Here is a 22,971-nt window from a genome sequence, read left to right as displayed (position 1 = left end):
ACAGTTCCCTCGATGCAGAATCAAAACTTCCATGTCTGAATGTGACACAAGTTTCAAGGGAAAAACGGCAAGTGGAATATGAAGGAGCAGATGAGCCCATAGATGATCCAGAAAAGAAATTTGAGGTTGAAGTTTTTAATGTTGTGATGGATAAAGCAATATCTGCTGTTGATGAAAGGTTCAATACCTTACAAGTACACCATGAACAGTTTGGATTTTTGTATGACATAACTAAATTCAATGAAATAGGAAAATAAGAGCAGCAAATTACAAAGTGCAAGAACCTAGAGAGCCTCCTGAAGCACAGTGATAGTTTTGATTTAAATGGACTTGACCTGTACAAAGAATTGAGTACATTGTCATCAATGTTGCCACATGCAAAATCAGCGGTGGACATAGAATCATAGAATATCAGGGTTGGAAGGGACCTCAGGAGGTCATCTAGTCCAACCCCCTGCTCGAAGCAGGACCAATCCCCAATTTTTGCCCCAGATCCCTAAATGGCCCCCTCAAGGATTGAACTCACAACCCTGGGTTTAGCAGGCCAATGCTCAAACCACTGAGCTATCCCTCCCACCCACATTGTACAGTTTATTCATACCAGCAAACTTGTTGACATATATCCTAATGTGTACATTGCCACTCGCATTCTACTGACAATTCCTGTAACAGTAGCATCAGGAGAACTGACTTTCTCAAAACTAAAGCTCATTAAAAACTATCTCAGTTCTAAATGAGTCAGGAACGCTTGACTGGTCTTGCTATTCTTGCAATAGAACGAGACATCACTTTGTCTTTGTCATATGATGGCATTATTACTGATTTTGCAGCCAAAAAGGCCAGAAAGATTGTTTTTAATTAAAAACAATTCCTTGTTTCAATACCTCTTCATAGAAATTTCCAGTAAGATGTTGACAAATTTAAAAAAATTATATTATTTGCATCATTCTGTCATTAAATCAGAATTTTTTCTATAGTACTACTTCTTGAGTGCAAGTATAGTCCGTCAGCATTACAGTGTGCTTAATTACGTTAAACTGTTTTTAATGAAGTGCATGTGGCAAGTTTTCCAATACTGTAAGCTTATGTTTGTGTTGCTAAGAGTAAATTGGGCATGGGGCACCAGTTTAATAATCCCACCTAGGGCACCATAAATCCTAAGGATGGCCCTCCCTTCAATCCTGTATTCTAGTTGTCTAATAAATGCCAGCTCGTTTTGAAAAAAACTGTCAGGTTTTGCTGAAAATGCCTACTGGTTTCATCACCTTCTAAAGAGGTGAAGTCACCACCAGGAGTCTGAAATCATTTGGACTCACTGGAGAGCCACGATGAGAAAAACGGGTGCTGCCACCCAAAGGCCTGGAGCTGTTGGGCTTGCCCTGGGAGGACTCTGAGCCTACATGAAAGGGGACAGTCCCAGAGAGGCTATGTTTTATTTCTTTTCAGCAGGGTTTGCAATTTCCAAAGCTGACATGATGTCCCAGCTGGAACGAGGAAAAGAGTCATGGGTCCGAGATCTCCAGGGATCTGAGGAAAGAGAGATGCTGAGAAGTGCCTTCACAGGTGAGGAATTATTAAACTAATTCAAACACTGTCAGTGGCCAAAGCTGTGATACTCTACAAACACCTTAGGAGTTCTCTGAGTTCAGGGTTGTCCCCAGCAGGTGCCAGAACCTCAGGGCAGATCTCACTTATGGCTTCCTACCCACCCGGACTGACACCAGGGTGTAGCTTCCCCCCCATCCCACTGAGTGTCTGGGTGGAATGTGGAGGAAGAATTGATCCCACTGAGTGTTTGGATGGAATGTGGAGGCAGAATTGATCCCCTCCTCCCCACTCTGGGGAAAGTGTTTGGGGAAATTCAGCTCCTGATTTTTATTTTCCATCTCTCCAACACTTACTTTGGTTTGCTGTCCCCGTCTCCATCCCTCTGCCTGAGGTTTCTCTCTTTATGCCAGCAGGTGATGGGATAATGGGTAAGAACGAGGAGCAGAGTCCTCAGCAGAAAGATGCTGAGCAAGTGGAAGCACGTGGAGCATCATCACGAAGGTCCAAAGGGAATGTGTCCAGGAGCCATGAGCAGGGTAAAGCCTGTGACAGGCAGCACAGGCCAGAGAGGCAGCAGGGAAACAAACCACAGAAGAAAGTTGGTAAATCCATTAATTGTCAGGGAACTCAAAAGGACCTCAAGGAAATCACCAGTCAGCAGAGAATCCTCAAGGGGAAGAGAAAAAATACATGCAGTGAGTGTGGGAAAAACTTCAATTACCGCTCAGGCCTTATTAGACATGAGATAATCCACACAAAAGAGAGACCCCATGAGTGCTGTGAGTGTGGGAAAAGCTTCAATCAGACCTCAGCCCTTATTAGACATCAGCGAATACACAGAGGAGAGAGACCATACAAATGCCATGAGTGTGGGAAAAACTTCCCTGACAGCTCAACCCTTATTAAACATCAGAGAATCCACACTGGGGAGAGACCTTATGGATGCTATGAGTGTGGGAAAAGCTTCACTCAGAGCTCAGCCCTTATTACACATAAGAGAATCCACACTGGGGAAAGACACTATAAATGCTGTGAGTGTGGGAAAAGTTTCACTCAAAGCTCTGCCCTTATTACACATCAGAGACTTCACACTGGGGAAAAACCGTATGAATGTTGTGAGTGTGGGAAAAACTTCACTGACAGCTCAGCCCTTATTAAACATCAGAGAATCCACACAAAGGAGAGACCCTATGAGTGCTGCGAGTGCGGGAAAAGCTTTACTCAGAGCTCAGACCTTACTACCCATCAGAGAATCCACACAGGAGAGAGGCCCTATGAGTGCTGTGAGTGTGGGAAAAGCTTCACTCAGAGCTCAGACCTTACTACACATCAGAGAATCCACACTGGGGAAAGCCCTTATGAATGCTGTGAGTGTGGGAAAGGCTTCACGCAGAGCTCAGCCCTTATTACACATCAGAGAATCCACACGGGAGAGCGACCCTATGAATGTTGTGAGTGTGGGAAAAACTTCACTGACTGTTCAGCCCTTCTTAAACATCAGAGAATCCACACCGGGGAGAGACCCTATGAATGCTCTGAATGCGGGAAAAGCTTCACTCAGAGCTCAGCCCTTATTACACATAAGAGACTTCACACAGGAGAGAGACCCTATGTATGTGCTGAGTGTGGGAAAAACTTCACTCGGAGCTCCGCCCTTATCTATCATCAGAGAATCCATAAGGGAGACAAACACCATAAAAACCTTGTCTAGGGATGTCGAAAGATTTTTTTTTTTTTAGTTAATACTTTTGCTAATTGCCACTGTGACCTTTAAGGCTGTTTGCACGATTTGCTTCACCATCATCTTTCAACTCTCCCAGGTGAGTTGCCCACTTTTGCCTTTTGCCACTCATCCTTCTATGGGGTGGATTCTGTGGTCCTTTATATCATCTCCATTGTCCTATGAGTCATGGAAGTGTGTGTCCTTTACCAGAAATGTGTATCAGCCCCAGGTGGAGGAGATAGGGGTGACCTTATGTAGCTACATTGGGATAGAATCTACCTGGGCCTCATCACTGTGGAGTTAGCAAGATTTAGCGATCATGATGTAAATACACAACAATTCTTTCAGTAAACAAGTAGCCCATGTATAGTGGCCAGAGATATCTAGCATGTTTCCTCATGACCTGCCCTAAACTCCATCACTTTTCTTAGTCTAAACTGACCTGGAGCATCTCAATTATACTGTTCCTCCCACTGCAAAGTTACTCTTAGAGTCACCAAGTTCCCTTCTGGGGACAGATTGTCTCAGTTGCAGTTGTTCTCAAGTGGCCTTGTGTTGCGCAAAACAGCAGTTATTCTTTGTACCGTTATTCTCATTTAAAATATATTTGAATATAATGAAGAGCAGAAACATGGGCACACACACACACAAGTGTCATTTCAACCTCTATGACAGTGGAAGGATAAAGGGTGACTCAGAGGGAGTCCCTGCTTCCCCATCGCCCCAGAACTGTTACCTTCACTCTGAGCCATGCACATTTTATCTTCTTCTTATTCTACCCCTCCACCTCTCCAAAAATCAGGTAATGCAGTATTTTCAGCTCTCTGTGCTTGGGAATGCTGCTTTGATTTGTTTGATTTAAATAAAAAGAAAAGGAGTACTTACAATTTGGAAATTGGACACAATTAACTTAGGCTTGAATAGAGACTGGGAGTGGTTGAGTCATTATACTAAGTGAAACTATTTCCCCTTCTTTATTCCTCCCTCCCCCCCCCCCCCCCGACTGTTCCTCAGACGTTCTTGTTAACTCCTGGAAATGTGCTGGAAATGGCCCACCTTGATTATCACTTCAAAAGGTTTTCTCTCCCCCCACCCCACTCTCCTGCTGGTAATAGCTCATCTTAAGTGATCACTCTCCCTACAATGTATATTTTTTCATGGTCTGTGTGTATATAAAATCTCCTCACTGTACTTTCCACTTTATGCATCCAATGAAGTGAGCTGTAGCTCATGAAAGCTTATGCTCAAATAAATTGGTTAGTCTCTAAGGTGCCACAAGTCCTCCTTTTCTTTTTGTGAATACAGACTAACACGGCTGCTACTCTGAAACCTGTCATTATGCAAGGCATTGCATTTAGCCGTATGGAGTGGAAATCTATCAACTTCATGAAAAAACTTGTACAGATACAGACAGACATCATCTTCCTTTCCAAATGCAAACAGATGGACATCATACCAAAAGGACTGAAGGTAAAAAATCCATTACAATCTACATACCACACAGACTATGCTGACAGCTTGTGCCACACACTCTCAAAGAAACTGCGGAATCACCTGATCAACATCCTCTACAGCAAACAGGGAAAGATTAAGAATGAGCTCTCAAAAATGGATACTCTCATAAAAAAACAACCTTCAACAAAAACTTCCTCATGGCTGGACTTTACTAAAACTAGACAAGCCATTTACAACACACACTTTGCTTCTCTACAAAAGAAAAAGGACATTAAATTATCTAAACTACTACATGCCACAAGGGGCCACAGCAATGGTTCCCTTAACCCACCCAGCAATATTGTTAATCTATCCAACTATACTGTTAACCCAGCAGAAGAAGCTGTCCTATCTCAGGGCCTCTCCTTCTGCCCCTCCACCCCCACGAACATGATACAGTTCTGTATCCTAGAATCCTATTTTCGACATCTCCGACTCAAGGAATATTTCCAACACACCTCTGAACAACATACTAACCCACAGAGACCTTCCTACCAACACTACAAAAAGAAGGATTCTAGGTGGACTCCTCCTGAAGGTCGAAACAACAGATTGGACTTCTACATAGAGTGCTTCCGCTGACGTGCACAGGCTGAAATTGTGGAAAAGCAGCATCACTTGCCCCATAACCTCAGTCATGCAGAACACAACGCCATCCACAGCCTCAGAAACAGCTCTGACATCATAATCAAAAAGGCTGACAAAGGAGGTGCTGTCATCATCTTGAATAGGTCAGAATATGAACAAGAAGCTGCTCGGCAGTTCTTCAACACCACTTTCTACAAGCCATTACCCTCTGATCCCACTGAGGGTTACCAAAAGAAACTACAGCATTTGCTCAAGAAACTCCCTGAAAAAGCACAAGAACAAATCCGCACAGACACACCCCTGGAACCCCAACCTGGGGTATTCTATCTACTATCCAAGATCTATAAACCTGGAAATCCTGAGTACCCCATCATCTCAGGCATTGGCACCCTGACAGCAGGATTGTCTGGCTGTGTAGACTCCCTCCTCAGGCCCTACGCTACCAGCACTCCCAGCTATCTTCGAGACACCACTGACTTCCTGAGGAAACTACAATCCCTTGGTGATCTTCCTGAAAACACCATCCTGGCCACTATGGATGTAGAAGCCCTCTACGCCAACATTCCACACAAAGATGGACTACAAGCCGTCAAGAACACTATCCCCGATAATGTCACGGCAAACCTGGTGGCTGAACTTTGTGATTTTGTCCTCACCCATAACTATTTTACATTTGGGGACAATGTATACCTTCAGATCAGCGGCACTGCTATGGGTAGCCGCATGGCCCCACAGTATGCCAACATTTTTATGGCTGACTTAGAACAACGCTTCCTCAGCTCTCGTCCCCTAACACCCCTACTCTACTTGCGCTATATTGATGACATCTTCATCATCTGGACCCATGGAAAAGAAGCCCTTGAGGAATTCCACCATGATTTCAACAATTTCCATCCCACCATCAACCTCAGCCTGGTCCAGTCCACACAAGAGATCCACTTCCTGGACACTACAATGCTAATAAGAGATGGTCACATAACCACCACCCTATACCAGAAACTTACTGACCACTATTCCTACCTACATGCCTCCAGCTTTCACCCTGACCACACCACACGATCCATTGTCTACAGCCAAGCTCTGCGATACAACCACATTTGCTCCAACCCCTCAGACAGAGACAAACACCTACAAGATCTCTTTCAAGCATTCTTACAACTACATTACCCACCTGCTGAAGTGAAGAAACAGATTGATAGAGCCAGAAGAGTACCCAGAAGTCACCTACTACAGGACAGGCCCAACAAAGAAAATAACAGAACCCACCTAACCATCACCTTCAGCCCCCAACTAAAACCTCTCCAACGCATTATCAAGGATCTACAACCTATCCTGAAGGATGACCCATCACTCTCACAAATCTTGGGAGACAGGCCAGGCCTTGCCTACAGACAGCCCCCCAACCTGAAGCAAATACTCACCAGCAACCACACACCACACAACAGAACCACTAACCCAGGAACCTATCCTTGCAACAAAGCCCGTTGCCAACTGTGCCCACATATCTATTCAGGAGACACCATCATAGGGCCTAATCACATCAGCCACACGATCAGAGACTCATTCACCTGCACATCTACCAATGTGATATATGCCATCATGTGCCAGCAATGCCCCTCTGCCATGTACATTGGTCAAACTGGACAGTCTCTACGTAAAAGAATAAATGGACACAAATCAGATGTCAAGAATTATAACATTCATAAACCAGTCAGAGAACACTTCAATCTCTCTGGTCACTCGATTTCTGACCTCAAAGTGACTATCCTTCAACAAAAAAACTTCAAAAACAGACTCCAACAAGAGACTGCTGAATTGGAATTAATTTGCAAATTGGATACAATTAACTTAGGCTTGAATAGAGACTGGGAGTGGTTGAGTCATTATACTAAGTGAAACTATTTCCCCTTGTTTATTCCTCCGCCCCCCCCCCCCCCGACTGTTCCTCAGACATTCTTGTTAACTCCTGGAAATGTGCTGGAAATGGCCCACCTTGATTATCACTTCAAAAGGTTTTCTTTCCCCCCACCCCACTCTCCTGCTGGTAATAGCTCATCTTAAGTGATCACTCTCCTTAAAATGTATTTTTTTTCATGGTCTGTGTGTATATAAAATCTCCTCACTGTACTTTCCACTTTATGCATCAGATGAAGTGAGCTGTAGCTCACGAAGCTTATGCTCAAATAAATTGGTTAGTCTCTAAGGTGCCACAAGTCCTCCTTTTCTTTTTGCGAATACAGACAAACACAGCTGCTACTCTGAAACCTTTGATTTAAATCAGACTCATGGGGGGCAGGAGATGAAAGTATCACAGATACAGAAGGGGAATTCAAATGGGTCCCAAACACAGTGTGATCATTCAGATCATTTTCATCCCAGTTTCCATTTATTGACAAAGCCACTTATAGGAAGGTTGGCTGTGGGTCACCCCGACCCCCACTCCATTATGATGGTGCTAAAAACATTTGTAAATAACACAATTTAAGAATGAGACAGCGCTCAATGAATCAGGTTTAAATGGACCAGTGGAGAATGGGATGGGAGAATCTCTTGTCCTGATTCTCAGCCATCAGAAGTAACCTGCTTTGGAATTTCACTTCACCTGAAAATTAAAGTATCTTGTACCTCTCTCTGATCTGGATTTTCCATCTTTCCTGAAGGCTGTTTGGTCATAGAACTGGATATTAATTTTGGTTCACAGAATGTACCTCAGATTTTGTGAGGACTTTGAGACAAATGATCATTTGCTAATGTCATCATGTCTTAATTGCATTTTAGTTGCTCCTTGCCTTTCTTCTTGACATGGAGAAAGTTCAAATGCAGTTCAGTCAACAGGAGAGGACTCTCCAATCTACTGGACATGCTAACAAAGAAACAGTAGTGTTTTTAAACCTCCACTCAGAAATGGTGACCAACAGCATGCCCTACACTGTGCTACTAAAAACCAAAGTAACTGCCTGCAATCACAGTGTTGTTCAGTTGTTTAGGTCAATATTGTCTCAGATGATCCACAGTAAGTGACTTGTGATGAGGCAAAATGTCCATGTTTTTGTTTCCCAAAGAATCTGTGATCCTGGCCCTACAGGAAATTACTCCTGAAGATATCCCCTAGCTAATCCTATAATCTGTGAAATGCTACTCTTAATGATACAGATGCGGAGAAACAGATATGACTTTTTTGTAGGTGTATCAAATGTGTTTAAAATAAATTCAGTATTGAATGTGAGATACTGCAGGGAATAACTATTTTCAAATAGAAACTCCATCTCTGGTAGCTTACAGTGAGTCTGACCCAGACCCATATCTAGTTTCTAATTTAGACTAGTGCCATCAAATTAAAGAACTAAACTGGGCATGTTTGGGGAACCTGTTCCTCACTTACACTGCTGACATTCTGCAAGGTTTGGTAAAGAATTCTCCACTGGAGAAGTGCAAATTTACCCTAACCAAGACCAAGGATTTGGCAAGAACTTGAGTAGAAATAGTAGGCACATAGTTGTTGGTTTTCACCCCAGAAAAGGAAGCTGTGGTGAACTATGGCCCAGGTAAAACTGTTTTTGGAATACCACTCCCTAGTTCAGTAGCACGGATTACAATCCCAAAGGATGCCATGGTTAGATTGGGAAGAATTGCCCTTTGCTATTTCAATCCAAAGTTTCATGAGGCAAAGACAGAGAGTCCTTCATAGGACATTCCTTCCCCATGGAGCCCAAACTGGCTGCCTGAGTGGGTAACAAGGACTTTCAGGCTGTAGAAATGATGGTGACCAGTCAGGCAATGAATGTGTTGGGCTCCAATTTCAGACCACAGGATACTCGCATGCTGAGTCCTGATTCTCTGGTTTTGTGTCTGACGCAACGGCTACACAATAAAGCTGATGTTGGCGCAGCTGCACTGATGTAGCTGTGCTGGTCTAGCATTGTTATTACAGATGCACTCTGCCAAGGAGAGAGATCTCTCCCGTCGGACTTGATTAGTCCAGCCCCCGCAAGCGGCGGTGGCTACGTTGGCAGGAGAAGCGCTCCCGCTGATGTAGCGCCATCTACACAGGGTGGTGTATGTATGTTGCTCACCGGTGTGGATCTTTCACACCCCTGAGTAACGTAGTTATACTGATAAATGTCTTAAGTGTAGACCAGACGTCAGTTTTCTCTTGTGTTTTGTGCATTAATACCACTTCTCCTCTACCTCCTCCTACTTTTAAAGATTAAAAAGTGTGGAAAGAAGAGAGAGGTGTTTTTCCTCATGATGCAAACATTCCCACCTAGGAGACCCCTTCCACCAGCACACATGGCAGAAGATCCAGAGATATATGAACTCACAGAAGTGGGAGGCACCTGCGTTGGGACAAACCACAACTTGACCCAAGGGTTCAGTCGTTAGCAATGGAGATTAAAACAAAACTAACATATATGACAAGAATTTGTGATCTTTGAATATGTTATTGTTACCAATAAAAATTAAAGTTATAGCTGAAGTTATTGGTTAAAGAGTAAGAGACTAATTATGTGATCATCTGAATGAGAAGCAGATAGTGAAATAATCAGCTGAGGTACAGTGGCTAACTCTTGTAACACAAATAAAAAAAAACAGTAAATGAGATGTGTCCCTGCAATACCAATGCAAACTGCATACTTACCGGAGGTTCCTTGCCCCACACCACGCTCGCCCGTGCTGGAGTGCTGCAACTGGATGGACTGCTCTGTGGTTACAAACAGCTCCTGGCTTGCCACAACAATGGATTCCCCCACTCACCTGTCCCCCATTCTCATCCTCCTCTTCCTTGTCCAAAACTTCCTCTCCAGGGTTGCCTGCAGCGGCCTCTGATTCCAACTCCTCTGATAGATCCCCGGGACTCTTGGGGAAGGGGGTGTTACTGCAGAGGATAGCATGCAGCTCCTTGTAAAAGCAGCATGTCTGCAGTGACTGCTTGCCTCCCTTGCCTTCTGGTATCCCTGCCGCAACTCCCTGATGTTCATGCAGCACTGCTGCGGGTCCCTCTTGTAGCCCTTCTCCCCCATGCCCCGAGCAATCTACTTCTAGATGTCCACAGTTCTACAGCTTGATCAGACCTGTGCCTCTTCTCCCACAGGCCCAGGAGATCCACCACCTCCTCTGTACTCCAGGCTGGACATGTTTGGAGCCTGTAGCTGGCATGCTCAGCTGGGCAGTTGCCAGGTGAGCGCTCCACGCTGAGCAAACAGGAAATGGAAATTCAAAAAAATTGCAGTCCTTCAAACAGGGGAGGGGCTTATTCCTGTGTACCTGGCTGCTGGGCAGCAGAGTTCAAATTGGTGACCAGAGCAGTCACAGTGGGGCATTGTGGGATACCTCCTGGAGGCCACTTCAGTTGACATAAGCAACGCAGTGTCTACAGTGGTGCTGTGTCGACATAACTACATCAACTTAAGCAGGACGCCTCTCATGGAGGTGGCATTTTAAGTCAACGTAGTCAGCAAATGACATCAGCGGGAAAGACACTCTAGTGTAGATGCCACATTATTAGCTTGACATAAGCTGCCTTATGTCAACTTAACTCTGTTGAGCCTGAGCCCTGGTCTACACTATGACTTTAGGTCGAATTTAGCAGCGTTAAATCGATGTAAACCTGCACCCGTCCACACGATGAAGCCCTTTTTTTTTACTTAAAGGGCTCTTAAAATTGATTTCCTTACTCCATCCATGACAAGTGGATTAGCGCTTAAATTGGCCTTGCCGGGTCGAATCTGGGGTACTGTGGACACAATTCAATGGTATTGGCCTCCGGGAGCTATCCCAGAGTGCTCCATTGTGACCGCTCTGGACAGCACTCTCAACTCAGATGCACTGGCCAGGTAGACAGGAAAAGAACCGCGAACTTTTGAATCTCATTTCCTGTTTGGCCAGTGTGGCAAGCTGCAGGTGACCATGCAGAGCTCATCAGCAGAGGTGACCATGATGGAGTCCCAGAATTGCAAAAGAGCTCCAGCATGGACTGAACGGGAGGTACGGGATCTGATCGCTGTATGGGGAGAGGAATCCGTGCTATCAGAACTCCATTCCAGTTTTCGAAATGCCAAAACCTTTGTCAAAATCTCCCAGGGCATGAAGGACAGAGGCCATAACAGGGACCCAAAGCACTGCCACGTGAAACTTAAGGAGCTGAGGCAAGCCTACCAGAAAACCAGAGAGGTGAATGGCCGCTCGGGGTCAGAGCCCCAAACATGCCGCTTCTATGATGAGCTGCATGCCATTTTAGGGGGTTCAGCCACCACTACCCCAGCCGTGTTGTTTGACTCCTTCAATGGAGATGGAGGCAACACAGAAGCAGGTTTTGGGGACAAAGAAGATGATGGTGAGGAGGAGGTTGTAGATAGCTCACAGCAAGCAAGTGGAGAAACCGGTTTTCCCGACAGCCAGGAACTGTTTCTCACCCTGGACCTGGAGCCAGTACCCCCTGAACCCACCCAAGGCTGCCTTCTGGACCTGCCATGCGGAGAAGGGACCTCTGGTGAGTGTACCTTTTAAAATACTATACATGGTTTAAAAGCAAGCATATGAAAGGATTAATTTGCCCTGGCATTCGCAGCTCTCCTGGATGTACTCCCAAAGCCTTTGCAAAAGGTTTCTGGGGAGGGCAGCCTTATTGCGTCTTCCATGGTAGGACACTTTACCACTCCAGGTCAGTAACACGTAGTCAGGAATCATTGCACAACAAAGCATTGCAGTGTATGTTTGCTAGCGTTCAAACAACATCCGTTCTTTATCTCTCTGTGTTATCCTCAGGAGAGTGAGATATCATTCATGGTCACCTGGTTGAAATAGGGTGCTTTTCTTCAGGGGACACTCAGAGGTGCCCGTTCCTTCTGGGCTGTTTGCCTGTGGCTGAACAGAAATGTTCCCCGCTGTTAGCCACGGGGAGGGGGGAGGGTTGAGGGGGTAGCCATGCAGTGGGGGGAGGCAAAATGCGACCTTGTAATGAAAGCACATGTGCTATGTATGTAATGTTAACAGCAAGGTTTACCCTGAAAGAGTGTAGCCACTGTTTTATAAAATGTGTCTTTTAAAATACCGCTGTCCCTTTTTTTTTCCTCCACCAGCTGCATGTGTTTCAATGATCACAGGATCTTCTCCTTCCCAGAGGCTAGTGAAGATTAGAAAGAAAAAATAACGCACTCGTGATGAAATGTTCTCTGAGCTCATGCTGTCCTCCCACACTGACAGAGCACAGACGAAAGCATGGAAGCAAATAATGTCAGAGTGCAGGAAAGCACAAAATGACTGGGAGGAGAGGTGGCGGGCTGAAGAGAGTAAGTGGCGGGCTGAAAAGAGCAAGTGGTGGGCTGAAGACAGGGCTGAAGCTCAAATGTGGTGGCAGCGTGATGAGAGGAGGCAGGATTCAATGCTGAGGCTGCTGGAGGATCAAACCAGTATGCTCCAGTGTATGGTTGAGCTGCAGGAAAGGCAGCTGGAGCACAGACTGTCACTACAGCCCCTGTGTAACCAACCACCCTCCTCCCCAAGTTCCATAGCCTCCACACCCAGACGAGCAAGAACGCGGTGGGGGGGCCTCCGGCCAACCAGCCACTCCACCACAGAGGATTGCCCAAAAAACAGAAGGCTGGCTTTCAATAAATTTTAAAGTTGTAAACTTTTAAAAGTGCTGTGTGGCATTTTCCTTCCCTCCTCCACCACCCCTCTTCGGCTACCTTGGTAGTCATCCCCCTATTTGTGTGATGAATGAATAAAGAATGCATGAATGTGAAGCAACAATGACTTTATTGCCTCTGCAAGCGGGGATCGAAGGGAGGAGGGGAGGGTGGTTGGCTTACAGGGAAGTAGAGTGAACCAAGAGGCGGGGGGGTTCATCAAGGAGAAACAAACAGAACTTCACACCGTGGCCTGTCCAGTCATGAAACTGGTTTTCAAAGCTTCTCTGATGCGTACCGCGCCCTCCTGTGATCTTCTAACCGCCCTGGTGTCTGGCTGCGCATAACCAGCAGCCAGGCAATTTGCCTCAACCTCCCACGCCGCCATAAACATCTCCCCCTTACTGTCACAGATATTGTGGGGCACACAGCAAGCAGTAATAACAGTGGGAATATTGGTTTCGCTGAGGTCTAAATGAGTCAGTAAACTGTGCCAGCGCGCCTTTAAACATCCAAATGCACATTCTACCACCATTCTGCACTTGCTCAGCCTGTAGTTGAACAGCTCCTGACTACTGTCCAGGCTGCCTGTGTATGGCTTCATGAGCCATGGCATTAAGGGGTAGGCTGGGTCCCCAAGGATAACTATAAGCATTTCAACATCCCCAACAGTTATTTTCTGGTCTGGGAATAAAGTCCCTTTTTGCAGCTTTTGAAACAGACCAGAGTTCCTGAAGATGCGAGCGTCATGTACCTTTCCCGGCCATCCCACGTTGATGTTGGTGAAACGTCCCTTGTGATTCACCAGAGCTTGCAGGGCTATTGAAAAGTACCCCTTGAGGTTTATGTACTCACCGGCTTGGTGCTCCAGTGCCAAGATAGGGATACGGGTTCCGTCTATGGCCCCACCACAGTTAGGGACTCCCATTGCAGCAAAGCCATCCACTATGACCTGCACATTTCCCAGGGTCACTACCCTTGATATCAGCAGATCTTTGATTGCGTGGGCAACTTGCATCACAGCAGCCACCACAGTAGATTTGCCCACTCCAAATTGATTCCCAACTGACCGGTAGCTGTCTGGCATTGCAAGCTTCCACAGGGCTATCGCCACTTGCTTCTCAACTGTGAGGGCTGCTCTCATCTTGGTATTCATGTGCTTCAGGGCAGGGGAAAGCAAGGCACAAAGTTCCATAAAAGTGCCCTTACGCATGCGAAAGTTTCGCAGCCACTGGGAATTGTCCCAGACCTGCAACACTATGCGGTCCCACCAGTCTGTGCTTGTTTCCCGAGCCCAGAATCAGCATTCCACAGCATGAACCTGCCCCATTAGCACCATGATGCATGCATTGGCAGGGCCCATGCTTTGAGAGAAATCTGTGTCCATGTCCTGATCACTCACGTGACCACGCTGACGTCGCCTCCTCGCCCGGTATCGCTCTGCCAGGTTCTGGTGCTGCATATGCTGCTGGATAATGCATGTGGTGTTTAATGTGCTCCTAATTGCCAAAGTGAGCTGAGCGGCCTCCTTGCTTGCCTTGGTATGGCGTCCGCACAGAAAAAAGGTGCGGAACAATTGTCTGCCATTGCTCTGATGGAGGGAGGGGCGACTGACGACATGGTTTACAGGGTTGGCTTACAGGGAATTAAAATCAACAAAGGGGGTGGCTTTACATCAATGAGTATTTCAGGCAGGACTTCACGGAGGGTTCCAATAAGAAATGGTGCACCTAAGTAATTGTTCTTATTGGAACAAGCAGGTCGGTCTGGCCTCTGATTGATACATGGCTAGATTTACCTCACTGCACCTTCTCTGTGAGTGACTGCAGTGTGACCTAGAGGAATGAGTCCCCTAGATGGGGGAGGGGGAGAAGCAAATGAGTACAAAACAAATCTGGTCTATTTCTTGTTTTGATCCATTCCATCTATCTTTTACATCTTTGGCTGGCAGCAGACGGTGCAGAAGGACTGCAAGCCATCCACATCTCTTGCCTGCCTGGCAGAAGATGGTACAGTAGGACTGCTAGCAATCCGTATTGCCTGCCTGCTCACCATAAGATGGTTCAATAGGACTGACTGCAGGCCTAAAGAGAATGACCTGGTCAAGTCACTTCTAATATAGTCCCTGCACCCATGTCTGCCCAGGCACTCCTGGCTGATGAGGCCAGGAGCACCTCGGACAAGACGATGACAGTTACTAATCCTACTGCACCGTCTGCTGCCACAAGGCAAGGGGTTGCTGCTGCTGTGTAGCAATGCAGTACCATGTCTGCCAGCACCCAGGAGACATACGGTGATGGTTACCTGAGCGGGCTCCATGCTTGCCGTGGTATGGCATCTGCACAGGTAACTCAAGAAAAAAGGCGCGAAATGATTGTCTGCTGCTGCTTTCACGGAGGGAGGGAGGGAGAGAGGGAAGGGGGGCCTGACGATATGTATCCAGAACCACCCGCGACAATGTTTTAGCCCCATCAGGCATTGGGATCTCAACCCAGAATTCCAATGGGCAGCCGAGAATGCGGGAACTGTGGGATAGCTACCCACAGTGCAACGCTCCGAAAGTCAACTCTAGCCTCGGTACTGTGGAAGCACTCCACCGAGTTAATGCACTTAATGCACTTAGAGCATTTTCTGTGGGGACACACACACGCGAATATATAAAACCGATTTCTAAAAAAACGACTTCTATAAATTCGACCTTATTCCATAGTGTAGACATACCCTGAGTGTCCCAGTTCTTTTGTTTGCAAAGCAAAGATATCACATTGGTCAGGAGATGTCTCAATAATGATAGCTTTTCTGGGAATTTGTTTCAAATAACTATTTTTATGGCTGCTGAGGCCCCTTTTCTTTTTGAGGAGGCCCCTGCTGTTAGAGCACAGCTCTTCAACCCTAAGGCCTGATTATGGAAATGTCTGCAAAACTGGCCTTGTTTTTTTTTTCATTTCTGAGTGTGTGTGAAGGCCGTGTGGGTGCAGGAGGGCATAACGCTCCAGCCAGGTGAAAACATCCTCCTCCCATACCACATCTGTGAGGAAAAATATGGTCACCGTCTTCACCACAGGCTTGAAAAGGGGGATGGCGACTAATCCCCTGACATCTGCCGCTCGAGTGGCTCCCTCTGCTCGGACACCTGCAAGTGGCGCCAGTCTCAAGTTGGGTCCAAGGACACTGTGGGGCTGACCAAGAGGTACTGCTCACCGCTGGGTCAGTGCTCCCCCCATAAGGGCATTTCCTTAGCTGGGTGAATAATCCCCCTGACTGTAGCTTTCCAACACCTAGGGGCCCACCGCTACCCCTCCCCAAAGAGAGCTCAGTCCCCACAAGTGCCCCCAAGGCGGTGTGAACAGCTCCTAGTGCTCCACTCCCCAGCTCCACCAATTCCACTCTCTTCCCCCTAGTCTCCTGACAACTCAGGCCCCAGCTTGCTTTCTGCTTTTTATTTATTAAAATATCAGAGCCAGTAGAAAACACAATTATACAAAGCAAAATTAAATCACAGACAGTAATGAGACTGGAACACCCACCAGGGATAGGTGGCAAGCAAGGGATCCCAAGGTCCCACCGAGACTTAAACTTGAATTGCAAGATTCAAAGCCCTAAATGCTGGCCCTTACACCGTGGAACTGCCATGAAACCCCTCGACCTCTTCTAGCAGGGAGGACATTGTTGGGACAATTTTGTGCATCCTTCATTCAAGGCCTCTCTGGCCAGCCCTGCATTTGGTCCACAAGTCGGCCCGTAGCGCTTTGCTCCAGGCCCAGAGGCCTTTCTTCCTCCAGACTGCAAGGCCAGTGGACATATGAGGAGGGAGCCCCTTCAGTCCCAGGCAGTAAAGGGCCCTTCTTAGGAAAGGCCAAGTCCTGAAAAGGAAGGAAGAACATACCTTCTGAAGATCTTGGAGAATACCACACAGGAAGAAGCTCCATCTGCCTAACCAGGGATGTGAACACTGGACCCTCAGACTAAAAGTCTGATGCTCTATCATCTGAGCTAGCCAGGCCTGGATGCCAAATGGCCAAGCTGTTGTTGTCAAGAAAAAGAGAGGGGGAAAGACTACAGAAAAACCGCTACTCTCACTCTCGTCACAGACCAAGCCGAAGGGCGGCCTCGCTGCTGTGGCTGATGCTGCTGTGAGGGCAGCCACTGTTGTCGCTGAAACCATCCTGCCAGCACGTTCCACCTAGACACCCACTGCAAATCCCATAGGACGTAAGGTGGGAGTGGATGAACACGAGAGAGAGGAGGGGGCCCTCCTAATTTCCTCCCCCTTCCGCCACTGTCGGCCATCCCATACCTGGTGCTGCACCCAGCAGGCTTGAAAACAATATGGCCAGATTGAAAGAGTCGGTTGTGTTCTTTGTGGTTCCCCAGCCATTCCCCTCGGACCTGGCCTGCCCTCCAGCTCAGCCACCCACTGAAAACTGAAAAACAAAAAAAGTAGAGCCATAAAAGGCTTCAAAGCCCACCGTGCCCAACCCCTCCTTCTAATACGGCAGAAAGGCCACACTTCTCCTGACTAGCTAGGGACATCCTATTGCCCCACAAGAAGTGGAAGGCCATCATGTTCGGTCTCAGCAGCACTTGTGGAGCAGGGGGAAATACATGGCTGAGGAAATTCCCTGTGGCCAAAAGATAGTTCTTAAGCATGACAACCTTCAGGGGTAATGACAAGATCCACTTATGGCACCAGCCGAGCTGTTCCTCACAGGCCGGCAGCTCCTCACCTTGTCACCAACTGAACACTAGAAGGCCCAGCTCATCAACCTGCCCACTCTTGCAGCCCTCCTCTTCCACCCCGACTGACAGGGAGGAGTATTAAGCCTCCCTCCCTTAGGCCAGCCCTTCAGCATTCCTGGGGAACACCAATGCTGCCCAAGTGTCTTTGGGCCAGTAGGTCAACCAAGAGAGCTGCCTCCTAGGCCAGGCTGCAGCCCAGCATCAGGGCTCAGAGGAAATTCAGCTCGCATCCCTACCTACAGGACTTGAGGGACGGCCAGCCTTCTGGATCAAATGTCCCATCCTGCCCTCAAGTCACAACAGCTAGTGGGCAAAAGACAGGCTCCCATGTGTCACGGAGTGTGGGAGAGTCCGGGCCCTGCACCTCTCTTCCTGGGATTCACCGTGACTCTCAACCAGCCAGTAAAGCGGAAGGTTTATTGGACAATAGGAACACAGTCTAAAACAGAGCTTGTGGGTACAACCAGGACCCCTCAGGCAAGTCCTTCTGGGGGGCAAGGAACTTAGACCCCAGCCCTGGGGTTGTCTGCGTTCCACCACCCAGCACCAAACTGAAACCAAACCCCCCACAGCAGGCTCCCTCCTGCAGCCTTTGTCCAGTTTCCCGGGCAGAGGTGTAACCTCCCCCTCCCAGCTCAGGTGACAGATTCTCAGGTCTCCCATCCCCAGTGAAACTCCCCTGCCACATTCCCAGGTCAACACTCCCCCCTCCCTACTGCGTCTCATCTCTCCCCTCTTCGAGTCTGAACTGAGCGGGGTCACTCTGACCAGTGACCTGGAGAAGTTCAGGGCCCCCTCTCCGGGACAACGCATCCACTATCGTGTTGGCACTTCCCTTCACATGGACCACGTCCATGTCATAATCCCGCAGGAGCAGGCTCCACCTCAGGATTTGGCATTGGCTCCTTTCATCTGGTGTAGCCAGGTCAGGGGAGAGTGGTCAGTGTACACGGTGAAGTGTTACCCAAAGAGATATGGCTCTAGTTTCTTGAGGGCCCACACCATGGCCAGGAACTCCTTCTCGATGGCCATGTAGTGTTGCTCTCTGGGTAGCAACTTCTTGCTCAGGTACATGATGGGGTGTCTCTCCCCCTTTCCATCCTCCTGCATTAACACCGCCCCCAGTCCCGTGTCGGAGGCATCGGTGAACACCATAAAGGGCTTGTCAAAGTCTGGGTTTGCTAGAACTGGGCCACTGACCAGAGCCTCCTTCAGCGCCCTCCTGGCACTGCTTGGTCCAGACCACCTTGTCTGGTTTCCCCTTCTTGCATAGCTCGGTGATGGGGGTAGCTATGGCACTAAAGCGGGGCACAAACCTTCGATAGTATCCTGCCACCCCAATAAAGGCTTGGACCTGCTTTTTGGTGTGGGGAGCGAGCCAGTCTCTGATCACCTCCACCTTAGCTGGTTCCGGCTTTAGGCGGCCACTCCCCACCCGATGGCCCAGGTAGGATACTTCAGCCATCCCCACCTTGCACTTCTCCGCTTTTACAGTCAGCCCAGCCTTCTGGCGTCGGTCCAGCACTTGTCTGACCTGGGACACATGGTCCTCCCAGGTCTGGCTAAAGACACAGATGTCATCAGTGTACGCCACAGCAAAACTCTCCATCCCCCTCAGGAGCTGATCCACCAGGCGCTGGAAGGTGGCCAGGGCTCCCTTGAGGCCGAACGGCAGGGTCAGGAACTCCTCCCAATTTGTCTAGGAGCTCATCAGGCCTGGGCATGGGGTAGGCATCAGATATAGTGATGGCACTGAGCTTCCGATAGTCCACACAGAACCAGACCGACTCGTCCTTTTTGGGGACCAGCACCACCAGTGAGGCCCAAGGGCTGGCAGATGGCTGGATCACCCCCAAAGCCAGCATGTCCTGGACCTCTCTTTCCAGCTCCTGAGCAGTTTTCCCTGTGACTCAGAAGGGGGAGCATCTTAACAGCGGGTGCAATCCTGTCTGCAGCCAGTGGACAGTCAGATTAGTGAGTCCAGGCTGGTTGGAAAACAGCTGTCGGTACGGATGCAGCACCCCTCTGATCTCAGCTTGCTGGGCAGGGGTTAGCTGATCCAAGAGGGGAATTGTTTCCAGGGGGGAACCAGCTCTGGTCCCAGGGACTAGATCTGCTAAAGGGTCATCTCCCTGCTCCTCCCACTGTCCACACACAGCCAACACCACATTCCCCCTGGCATAATATGGCTTCATCATATTCACATGGTACACCCGGCGGTGGTGCGCCCAGTTTGATAGCTCCACCACATAGTTTACCTCAGTTAGCTGCTTGACAACCTTGAAAGGGCCCTCCCAGGTGGCCTGTAGTTTGTTCTTTCTCACAGGGATGAGAATCATCACCTGATCCCCGGTGGCATAGGCACGGGCCTGCGCCGTGTGGTCATACCAGGCATTCTGCTTCTTCTGGGCTCTGGCCAGATTCTCCCTGGCCAGGCCCATGAGTTCAGCCAGTCTCTCTCGGAACATCAGGACATACTCCACCACTGACTCTCCATTGGGTGTGGCCTTCCCCTCCCATTCGTCTCTCATCAGGTCCAGGGGGCCCCTTACCCTCCTTCCATATAACAGTTCGAAAGGCGAAAATCCGGTAGACTCCTGGGGTACCTCCCTGTACGCGAACAGCAAGTGAGGTAAGTACTTGTCCCAATCCTGCTGGTGCTGGTTCATAAAGGTTTTCAGCATCATCTTTAGTGTCCCATTGAACCTCTCCACCAGCCCATTGGACTGGGGGTGATAAGCTGAGGCCCAGTTGTGCGGGACCCCACATTTCTCCCACAAGCACCGGAGCAGGGCCGACATGAAGTTGGATCCTTGGTCTGTCAAGACTTCCTTGGGGAATCCCACTTGGCTGAAAATGGTCAGGAGCGCATCTGCCATGGTGTCTGCTTCAATGGAAGCTAAGGGCACTGCCTCGGGGTAGCGGGTGGCAAAATCTACCACCACCAGAATGTATTTCTTCCCCAACTGGGTCATCTTGCTGAGAGGCCCCACGATGTCCATGGCCACCTTCTGGAAAGGTTCCTCTATGATGGGCAAAGGTCTCAAAGCCGCTTTCCCCTTGTCCCGGGCCTTCCCCACCCTCTGACAGGGGTCACAGGATCGGCAATACTGCCGGACCATGGTAAAGACCCCAGGCCAGTAAAAGTTCTGTAGCAACCTCTGCCTGGTGCGCCGGATTCCCTGGTGCCCTGCAAGGGGGATGTCATGGGCCAGATACAGGAGCTTGCGACGATACTTCTGGGGGACCACCAGCTGCCTCCTGATCCCACAGGACTCCACTTCCCTTGGGGGAGCCCATTCTCGATACAGGAACCCCTTCTCCCACAGGAACCTCTCCTGGCAACCTCTCCTCATAGTCCGTACCACACTGAGGTCGGCCATGTCCCTGAGCTTCTGCGAGGAGGGATCTTTCCTCAACTCGGCCTGGAACTCAGCGGCTGGGGAAAGGATGGGGCCCAGTTCCCTCTCACTGGCTGGGTCTGATGCCACAGCCTCTCTGAGCCATGTCCCTCGGCCCTCCCTCCCCACCAGGGTACGGTCCTGCGCCTCCAGTGTGGTACCCTCCCCGAGGTCAGGGCGCAGTGCCCCTCGCCGGCTCTGGCTATGGGTCACAACCAGGGCGTTCTGGGGGTTGCTTGGCCAGTCCTCCAGGTCCCCCCGATCAAAACCACGGTGGGCAAATGGTGGTGCACCCCCACGTCCTTGGGGCCCTCCTTGGCCCCCCATTTCAGGTGTACCCTTGCCACGGGCACCTTGAGTGGGGTCCCGCCCACCCCCATCAGGGTCAGGTAGGTGTTGGGCACCACCCGATCTGGGGCCACCACCTCAGGCCGGGCCAGCGTCACCTCTGTGCCCATATCCCAGTATCCATTGACCTTCCTCCCATCCACCTCCAGGGAAACAAGGCACTCGCTCCACAGGGACAGCCCTGTGCCCACCCTGTAAACCGAGAACCCTGAGTCCAGAGCATCCAGCCCTCCGGAGGAGCTGGCCTGGGGTACTCTTCCCTCCTGAGCAGGTGGTAAGCTGGTAGCCCCCTTGCCTGGGCCGTCTGCCCCTCATCTAGCTGGGTCCCTACCCAGTTAACCCTGGGTAGGTTGGGTCTGCTCAGTCTGTCCCTGAGCCTGGGGCACTGGGTCCGTACGTGGCCTCTCTGGCCACAGTGTTAGCAGCTCAGGTCACGTTGGTCCCCTCGAGCGGGTCGGATGGTCCTGACGCCAGGCATTCCCCTTGGGAGGGGGTTCTCCACATTTCCCCCTGGGAGGTCCCATGGTGACTCTCTCTCTGCATCGCGGGGGGCCTGTTCTTTTGGGACTCCTCCCTGCTACCCCCTGACCGACTGTTCACAAACTCGTCGGCCAGCTGCCCTCTAGCTTTTTGTCCACCAACCGTAGCCTCAGGTCGGAAGGGCACTGTTCATACAATTGCTCCAGTATGATTAGGTCAAGCGGGTCCTCTTTAGCTTGGGCCCCAGCTGTCCACTTGCGGGCATATCCCTGCATTCGGTTGATGGGTTGTAGGTATGTGACCTCAGGTGTTTTACGCTGACTCAGGTACATCTCGGGGGTCAGCCCAAACTCAAAGAGCAGGGCCTTTTTGAACAGTTCTTAGTTCCCTGCCTCCGCCCCTTTCATTCGGCTGTACACCTCCATGGCTTTGGGGTCCAGTAAGGGGGTGAGAAACTGGAGCCTGTCTGCAGGGTCAACCCTGTGCATCTCGCAGGCATTCTCAAAGGCCATCAGGAAGCTATCTATATCCTCCCCCTCCTTCCGCTGGGCCAGGAAGCACTTATCAAAGCTCCTTGCAGTCTTGGGTCCCCCCTCACTCACCGCAGCCGGGGCCCCACTGCTCCTCAGCCTGGCCAGCTCCAGCTCATGCTGATGTTGCCTCTCCTTCTCCTCCCGCTCATGCTGACATTGCTTTTCATGATCCTCCAGCTCCCTCATTTTCATCTCCATCTCCCATTCCAGCCACCTCTGCTCCAGGGATGGGGAGCTCTGCCGGGAGGATCCCCTGCTGGCTGCTGGGGTCACAGTGCCCTTGGTATTCGCTGGGCTTCCCCTAACCCCTCTCCTAGGCATAGGTAGGAAGGGTCTTGGGATGTCCTCGGCAGCAGTCTAACTCATCCTAGCCCGGTCAGGCCCCAGGGCCCACGCTGCGTCCACCAGGAGGCTTCCCTCAGGGACAGGGATCGGGTCATCCAAGCGATCCTTCTCCTCCAACTGGGCAATCAGCTGTTCCTTGGTGG

General features: G+C 49.4%; 1 protein-coding gene across 1 annotated transcript; it reads left to right on the top strand.

Moving 5' to 3' along the window:
* The first annotated feature begins 1,400 nt into the window (after positions 1–1,400).
* LOC144258212 (uncharacterized) lies at positions 1,401–3,259 on the top strand. Its single transcript, XM_077806616.1, has 2 exons — positions 1,401–1,563; positions 1,962–3,259. Exons 1-2 carry the CDS (start codon positions 1,401–1,403, stop codon positions 3,257–3,259), a joined length of 1,461 nt encoding a protein of 486 aa, XP_077662742.1.
* Positions 3,260–22,971: the final 19,712 nt, after the last annotated feature.

This window comes from Eretmochelys imbricata, chromosome 28, assembly GCF_965152235.1.
Source record: "Eretmochelys imbricata isolate rEreImb1 chromosome 28, rEreImb1.hap1, whole genome shotgun sequence".
Classification (NCBI taxonomy): Eukaryota; Metazoa; Chordata; order Testudines; family Cheloniidae; genus Eretmochelys; species Eretmochelys imbricata.
This window is presented reverse-complemented; position numbering and strand designations above follow the sequence as displayed.